Below are 10,175 nucleotides of genomic sequence, written 5' to 3'. Positions count from 1 at the left end.
AGCTGATGAAATAGTGCTTGCTCAAACTCGTCACCACTGAGCTGGCCAAGATGAATCCGTTGTTTGATGTCGTCGGGTAGCGCAAACGACTTGAAGAGGTCCAAAAGAGCTTGGTGGGCGGGACGGCATAGAATGTGGTATACGACTGTTTGATAGGTGGCTTCCCTGCACCGATATATTAATCCTAGGTCCACAAACTCCCATTGGAAATCGAAATTGGTGGTGCTGTACAGGAACGTTTGAAGGAGGGTATCGTAAAAACGCTTCTTATCGGTATCTTGGAGACCGCTGTAGTATTTGTTGGCGACTTTCAGAAAAAACGCTGATCGACTTTTTGTAAATTTTTGAAGGTCGCCTGCAGATATCGGATCCTGGAAGTACTTGAGGAAGGCCGACAGATGCACAAGCTCCCGTGGCACACAGTTTGTAATCGCTTTCACCTCGTCCTTGATATCCGGTAGATTCAGGCGAGGGTATGTGTCCAGCAGCTTGAGGAATACTGTATCCGATAGCGGGCCCACAAATAGCACCGACGTAGGTCTATAACTATCATCCATGACAGTCATCTCATATTTTGCATGTGCAGTCCCCGTAAAAATCACTCGAGACCATGGGGCGTCTTCACCCCACCAGTGATAGGATGACAGAGGATTCAATGACCTGAATTTTGTTGGCAAGTCGGGAACTTTTTCGAACAATTTTCCATGTTCATCAACAATCAATAAGGCTTTTCGTCCCTTCTGCTGGAGTAGATCACCGAAGATTACTGAAGTAGCGCTATTGGAAATGTCGTTTTCCCCGTTGTAGTTGTCTACAAGCTTCTCCAGCTCAGCGGCAGTCAAAATGTCTTTGTTGATAGCCAGAAAGCGCCTGACTATTTCTATTGTTGATTCTTCCTGCGTGTTTGTGTCCAGCTTTCCCGCATCCGATATGTAGAGGGTGGGCCATCCTTCGGCATACGCTCTTGCTGCGAGAAAATAGGAGAGGTACGACTTGCCAACGCCCATCGGACCGGACAGGACCCGTCTGTATGTACGATCCTTTTCACCGCAAATGTCCTTCCAAAGCTCCAGCATTTGTTCCGTAACGAAAAAATTTTGACCTGGGCTATGACGTCCAAATTCCTTAGGGGTTTGGCCCAGACTTGGAATATCGATTGCGTCGCCAGCTTGAAGATCGCTCTTGAGGTGATCGAATGCCTTGCGCGGTTCGGGTTCAAAATTCGCGCTTTGAAGAAACTCAATCCAAGAGCGAGGCAAATCTACTGACTTTCCGTCGGAAGCCTTATATGGCTTCCAGCCTTCGATAATACGGACTCTCTTGTTCTTCGGCATAAACTTTAGGTCTATATATCATATATTTTTTACACGGGTTAAACATTGCATCAAGGCGACAAATGTCATAAGTAACGTCAGCTGTGTTCATGACTGAGTAAAAGACAAGAGGTGGTTAGAAAAGATCAATAATACTCACCCACATCCTCTTCACGGTCTCTTTTAGGAGCTACCGGAAGAAAAAAAAAAAGAATAACATAACGTAAATAACACGCGCCAGAATATCAATCATCAGTCTGCAGAGAGCTGGAGACATACCTGGCGGGGGTGGCTGCACAATGATGTATGTGTTGTCGTCAGGGCTCTCAGGGAACAGCTTGGAAAGGCATGTCCTTGGGTTGCCTAGCTTCGTCTTGTCGTCCAGATCATCGAGCGTGATGATGTTCTCGTCCCCGGCATTCTCGTCAACGAGGATTGTGGCTCGCCAGAGCGTGAGCCTGTCCGCAGCAATGCCGTCATACTCTGGTGACTTCTTGGCCTTGATGAGCTCCTTGAGCTCGCCAACAGAGGCTGCAGATGTGGCCTTGACAGGGAACGCGTTAGCTGTGGACTCGCCGTCGACGAGACAGAATAGGGTGAGTGCGTTCGTCGCCATGGATGGGTGCCTGTTGGTAGCGGAGAAAGGTCGTGCCTGTGAATGGAGAAGTAGTGAGCCTTTGTGTGTGCGGATGGAGGGAGTAAAGAGTAAAAAGAGCGAGCTCCTATTGTTGATGGTGACGCGTCCGGACATGCCAGTCATAATTCAGCTGGAGAAACAAAATGCACTCCATCTCTGGTTCTTCTCTCATTCCAAAAATAAAAATAAAACTGGGTAGCCGCCTGGTTATATGCACAAAGCATCATCCAACACCTCATCTCAGAAGAATAGCCCTACTCCTTTCTTGTTTATCGCTTGTTGAATGCGTTGTTGAATGGATGTTGAAGACTGCTATTGGCCACGTTGAATCGTTGTTTAATGCATGTTGAATTGTCATCTCGATTGATACGGCCAATCAAATGTGTTTGTTGAATATATTTTTGTTTAACAGAAAAAATAAGCAAGAAATCGATGTTTATGGCTTGTTGAACGCTTGTTGAATGCCCATAACCCAATCAGATTCCAATAAACATTCCACCAAATTCGAGTCTACTTACTTTTCGGCGGTCCAGAAGAATGGAAGTCCACAGGCAAGGGCGTTTGACCAGGCTGATTTGAATCGGCACGGTTTCTTTGTGGCATACAACATCTCGCACAAGGGTAAGACGTAATGTGAGTTCGCAAGCTACCGCGACCTGCCAGCGTTTCTCCAGGCATACAGCAGAATCCCGGAGACCGAGCGGTGCTTCAACGACATCATCCGAGATGGGCGTGCTTGCGCGGAGCTGAAGCATTACTCAAGTGTGGTTTTGCTGGAGGAATTATCCTTCAAAGCTCAGATGTAACTGGACAGATTCCGAGCATGCGTTTTTAAAAAGTAACCATGGTATTGACATCACTTGTCTCTAATAAATGGAACTCTGACTACCACAATGCCTGAATCAAAAGCTTGTCGATCAACACATCCTCACTCATACACGCAATAAGGCGATTGATTTCCACCCTGCTCTGCAACCTGCCAGCTGAACATTTGGCCGGTGGCCAGACATGCATTTTCATATTTTTACTCTCTAAGAAAGAAGATGGGACTCTGGCCACTGTCCAAGTAGAGAGGGTTGGGAAATAAGAGAGGGTTGGACCGGTGGCCACCATTTTCTAACACCAAGGCGGATGCCTGGATCCAGCAAGCTATCCACAATCCAAAAGTCAGTGCGATGGTCATCACGTTGCTTTATTGAGCATGCATTAGCATCGCATATGCTTAACTGTCTGCCATGCTGTCCAACGTGGCATATCAGCAACACCTATAACCTGTGTGCTGGATTGTTTACCAACCTCCAGGAGAGCTAACTGCAAACTGCAGTCAACCTACTTCCTGCGTTTGCTGTAGTACTAGGAGATGATCACTGTCCTCTTAGCTATAAGCAGTCTTCAAGGTAAGCAGCATCCCCAGAAACTCATGATAATTTTTCAAAAAACAATGCATGATTACCCATTACACTCTTCCTAGATGTGACATCGCCACTACTGAGAAACAAAGTCCATTGATATGGTAGACAGCCATGGAATGCTATAGCATGCTGTGAGAAGACTTTATGCCACAATTGCTTTTAAAAAAACGCCAGGGATCTGTAAGGTTGCACGGCATGCCCACATCCAATCAGGATCTGGACCACCCACTTAACTTAAGCCACTGAGCAATAAGTAATTGCTCGGTCGCTGTAATTAAAGATCCCTCTCTTGTTCTCATTGATTCTCTAGACAGTCATATTTCTCAAGGAGTACGCGTTGCGGATGGTGATGTTAAAGATCTGAGGACGTCGACGCGTATTACTGAATTGTGATCAAACGAGTCGGGGAGGTGGAGCAGTTGGGTGGAAGGATGGTGAAGGACGGACTCATACCCTTTCTTTTCCAGAAAGGGCCACAGGCCTTCAATGCCATGGTAGCTTGAGCGATGATGAAAATATGGAGCATTTTTCGAACAATGACGGTGAAGGAAAGTGTGGGAGCAGTGAAGGATCGCGAGAATGTATCAGCAGTGAAGGAGCAGAAGAGTATATGGGCAATGAAGGAGCAGGAGAGTGTATGAGCAGTGAAGGAGAGTTGTGTGAGGAATCTAGCAAGACAGAGGAGTCCTTGGCATCTTTTAAGCTTTTAAGCTTTTGATCTTTAGGCAAAAGCGCTTGATCTGATTAAGTGATTAAGGAAGATTTCGACATGTTGATTGTTTGTATGCATGGCTGCATCTTATTGAGCAGGGGCTCCTGTGTGCGATCGTCAGTCCACTGCGCTGTACCTGAACAGCACTTGGCTGATCATCGGTAATCCTATGCAGATACACCCTTTCTTATCCTTGTTCTTGTTCACCAGACTTGCTGTTGCGCTTTTCCATTTCACCTCTGCTCACTTCGCCCATCTTTATTCCACATGAATCCCCTACGTCTCAAAGATATTCCATGTACAAATAGTATTGTTGACTTGGCTGTGCTTTCGTGTTTCTAAAATCCGCGGCAAAATGACTAGTTCTCCTAGCGTAAATGATTGATTACTTCATATATCTTACTGTGTGTTGAATAACAGCCCTATCAACAGTGCTGGTGTGGCACGATCTATGCGCACCAACGCGCTTCGGGTCAGCTAAAAAAAAGAATAGGCACGTGGCTACGGTTGCGCACTACGTCACCGAATTTCGATCTTTGTTTGCAATTCTGTTCGCACCCCTTGACATGCAAACGACGATAGACTCCGAGGAGTGCCATCGAACAGAGTATTTTTTTTACGCTGCTGACATCTTCCCGACTCTGCAAACAACCGTCGACACTGAAGAGCAAATGATGCAGTACAAGCACATGCCTACATGTTCAATACACACAGGGTTGAGGGACACCAAGGCGTCGTACGTATGCACTCGGACAGGGCAGCATATTGGTATACTTTCTACGAAAGATAGACCGGATTGCGCATGAGATCATCGCCAAATACTTACTATAGACCACGCTAAAAATTGATGAGATGATCTGTAGGACAATAGTTTATAGTCGCTTTCGGTGGACCTTGGAGAGGATGTGTGTAATGCACGCACAGCCTATAGACCCAGGGCATGCTCAAGGATGTGGACAGGAACAGCGCGCTCTTGGCCAATGAAGGGGCACGGTCTTTCTTTTCTCCTCCTTTCGTTCTTCTTCTGCAGTTACTTTCACCTTCGTCCACTTACTGCCGACTACCACTACTACTGCTACTGCCAGGATCTATTTACGAGCTGGAGCAGAAGACGACCTCCTTGGCGCCTCTTCTCCTGGCTCCCATCTCATCAGTCTCTGCAATACCTGCTATCTACTTTACATTTCTATCGCGCTCACTGTGCGGTTGTTCAATTCCATTGGACCGGCAACGTTCAATGGCCAGAATTTACCTCAAACAAAAACCACAAGGACAACACACTTGTATATAAAAAAGAACACATACTCTTCCTCCATCCCCTCACTACTCCTCCTCATTCACCTGGTTTTCCGCACACTCATTTCTCTCCTTCAGCACCCTAGACTCATCCGAATCTACTTTCGATTCCCACCATTCCACGACCAAGACGGTTCAGACCACTCCCACCCAAGACAAGGCGGCACAAGCCCAATATGTCGGTCCCATCTGCACAACAGGGCGCTGTAACTCTTGGCACTGTCCTACTACTCCTCAGCACAGCCACACTGTTGCTCTACGCCCTGCAGCACCCACCCACCAACCCCCACATCGACCACACCGCGTCGCCAGCATACATCGTGCAAGCCCACCACACCTCCACCCGTCCTCTCAATGACCCTCCCTCTTTCGATGCGAACCAGTACAACCTGGGTGACGGAGTTTCTATTGCGATGAAGGAGCCCGCTACACCACCAGACTCCCTACCCTCAGACCCTTATGCTCAATACATCTACCACAAGGAGCTCCAGCTCAATGGCGATCACGGTATGCAACCTAAGATTCGACGGACCATTGTTGTTGGCGATATCCACGGCAGTCTACAAGGATTCAACACGTTCCTAAAAAAAGTCGACTATGACCGCAATAAGGACGTGTTGATCTTGGCAGGTGATTTGGTGGCAAAAGGGCCGCACTCGCTCCAGGTCATCGATAGAGCGAGAGAGCTAGATGCAAAGTGTGTCCGAGGGAACCACGACGACAAGGTCATCCGATGGAGGGGATACCTCGATAGCCTCAGTTCACGGGAGCAAAGTGTGCTAGAGGCTGAGGAGGACGATGAAACGGAGGAGGATCAGGGCAATTGGGGCTTAGAGGATGATTGGACAGTCCGCAAGCGACGACGAACACGACGACCGCGCTCCAGCATCCCCTCGGACCTCGATAGAAAATCGGAACACTACCGTCTTGCTCGTACTATGACCAAGGCCCAATACGACTACCTTCGTAACTGCCCCCTAATCTTTACCCTGCCGAAGGAGCTTTCTATCCACAACATCCCAGTTCATGTCGTCCATGCTGGCATTGACCCACACCGTGGCATTCTCAAGCAGAAGCCCTGGGTCCTCATTAATGTCAGGAACCTTCTCAAGGATGGGACTCCAACACGCAAGAAGAAGAGTGGTCGAGGTTGGGCCAAGGAGTTCAATGAAATGCACAATCGACGATCGCCCTCGAAGCGCGATTTCTTGGTGGTGTATGGACATGATGCAGGACGCTCACTCAATGTGATGGCCTGGTCCATTGGCATCGATTCCGGATGTATCTATGGCCGCAGGTTGACGGGCTATGTTGTCGAAACGGGTGAAATCTTGTCTGTGCGTTGTCCTAGAAATTAAATTAGGCACGCGTCTATGGTTCGCGCTCAACTGCATAGCCACCCCCTGCCCTTTCACTGTCCCCCCGCCCCCAATCGCATCTACATCCACTTTGCATCTTTTGTACAACTTGTAACATCCTGAATAAACACTGCTCTTTTCCAGCACCCTTTGCTTCCCGAAAAAGGAACTAAGTGTCCCAGTGGTTGGTGGTAATGACTATTTGTGGGTCTGACTCCTCTACATCAAGGAGTATCTGCCTGAATTGGCATGCACTTTGCCGCCAAAAGTATACTGTAACATTCAATACGCGATGTATAATGGGAATAATGGTGTGAGTAATGCAGTGCTATGTTCGACCATGCCACGAAACGTCCACACGAGTCTTTAAGGGTGTTGCCGTCAAAATTCTTACTCTAAAGCTCTTTCGATTCCTTAGTAAACCCCGCTCCTTAGAAGCATGGCCTCAGATGACAAAGAGTCTTGCAGATGCATAAACCGCATGGTCAGAGTTCATTTGCTTATCTGGGGATCTCTGAACTTCGTGGCTCATAGGAGCTTGCAGAAGTCTATGTAGACGATGGCCCGAAAGGTTTCTAATGACCGAGAAGGCCGTGTTTAGTCCAGGTCAGCTCTAAGAGCGCGGTTATGGGAGAGGCTTCTGATTGGATAAGTTAGATCAAAGTTGGCCCATTCAGTGGTCTCGATTGCCATGGAGCGCTCTCACTAGATTACAGCTACATGAGCGTTGTCAATAAAATGAAACGCATTGCAGTTAAACAACAAATCGCCCAAATGCCTATTTTCTCACTAACTTGCACCTGATGGCAATTTGTTGTGCGTGTGGACAAGTTCAGTTCGTTCTATGGTCAGCTGTTTACAAACTTGTTTTTTTGGCCGATTTGCAGATACAGGAGCTTTGGTCGATCGGTGGGTGTTTCGGCCGTTTCTCTCTTTACCGAGGGAAATTGGCATTCGATGTTGATCGTAGCGATGCCAGTGAAGCTACATGCAAGTAGATGTTTCCTTTAGCTTCTTTGGTTCTGCGGGTTGGAGAAATCACGGAATCGTTCCGCGTACGTATGCTAGATACAGCAGTTTAAAAGTTTCAAAAGAGTGCAGTACCTGACTACGGAAAGTTTAACTTGAAGAGCAAACGAAGAGATAAGGCACGAGAAAACTCAGGCATCATCTCAATCGTATTCGGCATATCCTATTGAGCGTGCGCATCAAAATATCGCATTCAATGCAGCAATAGCCCTGTGTCCGGCTTTCATTTCTTACTTTTTACCCATGATATCTTGCCAAGCCTCATCTCTTTCCCGCTGTGATCGAGGTGCAGCAGTAGGCGGAGAGAGACATGCTCATTTTGGCCGTTTGGCCGCTCGGACCAAGGCTCGCGTATAAGAAGATGAAGCTGTCATCCAGTAGAAATCCAGCGTTAAAGAAAAAATACCGGACCATGGTGACACACAATCCTTCTTTGCTCAAACTGCGATTGGCTAGAACAGATGCTGTGTCACGCGAAAGTAAAGGGACAAATAGAATTCGAGTCTGCGGTACCATTTCCCTGGGATAAAGAGATGTCCATGGACCAGACACTCAAATCTTCTTTACAATTTAGTTCAGGCATTTAACTAATCGAGCCTCAAAGCATATGTAAGAATGGAAGCCCAAGAAGGACCATAAGCACAACTGATGGCGAATGGACAAGAGCGATGCAAAAGAGTAAAAACACTCGGTATTCTCGCCGGCAGCGAAATCGCCGAGTAAACACTATTTTTGAAGGCTGACTACTATTTGTTCGCATTAAAAGATCCACATGTTGTTTCATCCAGATCGAGACATCGGGTACCTGAATCCAGGTAGTACTGATACGTTTCCGAGTTACTAACCTATTGTCCGAGGTACATGGCTTTAATGAACAGCCACAAGAGCCGAATAACGAATAATCTTGCGCTGTTGAGCAGCATTCGCCTACAGGTACCTTATATCTAGCCTAGTATTTAATTTTCCGTGGGTCTTTGTCTCGCCTTAGCACTGAGGCACTGTAGTGCAGCGGCCCTCGACTTCAGCAACTGAGGATGACAGTAACGGTTGAAGTAGCATTAGCGCATGCTGTGGCCGATCCATGTGCTGACAGATGTCGCCTTTTTTATGGTTTTAAAGTGATGTGTGTACCAGCAGACGACAGAAGAGTGCCATTTTTGGAAGGGGAAAGGTGTTATGCATTTCCAAAGCGTCCATGTCCCGTCGCGTTGAATTCTGGCAGTAGAATTTTGTTGTTACACACTAACACACACTAGATATAACTCTTCTCCAGCGACCCTGTCGCTGCATTATTTTTTCTCACACAGGCAGCATTAGTCTGCCCACAAAAAGAGCCATTTTTCGAGGCTGGAACTTCTGTTGCTCGAAGCGATCGATCCTTGAACTCGTAGAAAACCATGCGAGAGCAATGATCCTTCTTTGATGCTCTTATTCCTGTTTCCCGGTTTGGTATATCGTTTTCTGTTGTGCCGTTTGCCCAATTGGATCATGTGCTCATCTAAACCCTATTTAGCTCACCTTTCTACTGGACTACGGCCTCGTCGGCTTTTTTAGGACAGATGCCTTGTATCTCGTTGCAGGTAGACCGAGAATGAGGCTAGGGCACGATAGCGGTTATAGTTAGGAACTCAAAATCCACAAAGAAGGGCCAGAACGTAAGGTCTGTAGTGGACAAGCAGAAGCACGGGACTCAGCTGTCCTGATCTATCTCATATATCACTTGCTTTCTCGATCGTGTCTAACATATCTACTGCTGATTTGAAGTGGAAGCAGTTTCGTCCGTAACGTTTGGTTGGCTTTACCGAGACCTGGCAAAAGGGCATTAGCAACGACAGTAAAAACAGCTCAGGTGGCCACAAAAGAGCATACATTTCTCCAATTCAGGAAGGTATACTATTTCTACGCACGCTGTAAGTGTTTATTACGCATACACACTCGCTCATTCATATACACGCAGACAACCGAAGGGAGATGTCTACCAGTTTGCGCATTTCCCGAGAGTACATCCATTTATTGGCTCATATGCTAATTTACTACAGAATTCCTTGTGTGCTGCATAGTGGTTTGTTTTGTGTACAATCCATGCAAAAATAAGGACGAATAAGGCGACGCTAGATAGTCTATATCTATAGTCTAGTTTATTATTTAGACTAGCCTTCCCATTGTAGTTTGTTAATTATTCCAATATATTCATTACCGAGCTCTTGAATCGGTCGTTCTTCTCTAGTGTGAGAGAGTTGGGCCGCTGTCTTGTGTTTACCTGCAGGCAAGACAAGTGCTGTACGCATTGAGGTGTGCTGGACAAATTGTGTACAAACACAGGGAAGGGCATAAAGGCGAATGCTCCCTTTGGGAATTTCAGAGGGGTCCTCCGGTTAGAGCGCTACTAGACGGACGCAGTTGAGATGCTTATCTACT

At 46.9% G+C, this 10,175-nt stretch overlaps 3 protein-coding genes across 3 annotated transcripts; 1 reads left to right on the top strand and 2 right to left on the bottom strand.

Moving 5' to 3' along the window:
* Window positions 1-1,428: 1,428 nt before the first annotated feature.
* On the bottom strand, window positions 1,429-2,840 carry BC939DRAFT_150994 (uncharacterized protein). Its single transcript, XM_051550220.1, has 3 exons — window positions 2,469-2,840; window positions 1,593-1,965; window positions 1,429-1,503 (listed from the first exon to the last, which is right to left on the bottom strand). Exons 1-3 carry the CDS (start codon window positions 2,703-2,705, stop codon window positions 1,460-1,462), a joined length of 654 nt encoding a protein of 217 aa, XP_051417314.1. The 5' UTR covers window positions 2,706-2,840; the 3' UTR covers window positions 1,429-1,459.
* An 815-nt stretch (window positions 2,841-3,655) lies between these two features.
* On the bottom strand, window positions 3,656-5,220 carry BC939DRAFT_516116 (uncharacterized protein; the record flags this gene model as incomplete). Its single annotated transcript, XM_051561157.1, has 4 exons — window positions 3,656-4,030; window positions 4,478-4,551; window positions 4,901-4,967; window positions 5,171-5,220. 4 exons carry the CDS (start codon window positions 5,218-5,220, stop codon window positions 3,742-3,744), a joined length of 480 nt encoding a protein of 159 aa, XP_051417313.1. The 3' UTR covers window positions 3,656-3,741.
* On the top strand, window positions 5,087-6,872 carry BC939DRAFT_436740 (Metallo-dependent phosphatase-like protein). The gene has a single exon (XM_051553613.1). The coding sequence runs from the start codon at window positions 5,547-5,549 to the stop codon at window positions 6,726-6,728; it is 1,182 nt and encodes a 393-aa protein (XP_051417312.1). The 5' UTR covers window positions 5,087-5,546; the 3' UTR covers window positions 6,729-6,872.
* Window positions 6,873-10,175: the final 3,303 nt, after the last annotated feature.

Source organism: Gamsiella multidivaricata, assembly GCF_025024155.1.
Source record: "Gamsiella multidivaricata strain RSA 2152 chromosome Unknown BC939scaffold_3, whole genome shotgun sequence".
Taxonomy (NCBI): domain Eukaryota; kingdom Fungi; phylum Mortierellomycota; class Mortierellomycetes; order Mortierellales; family Mortierellaceae; genus Gamsiella; species Gamsiella multidivaricata.
Note: the sequence above shows the minus strand (reverse complement) of the source record. Positions and strands in the feature narration are given on the sequence as shown.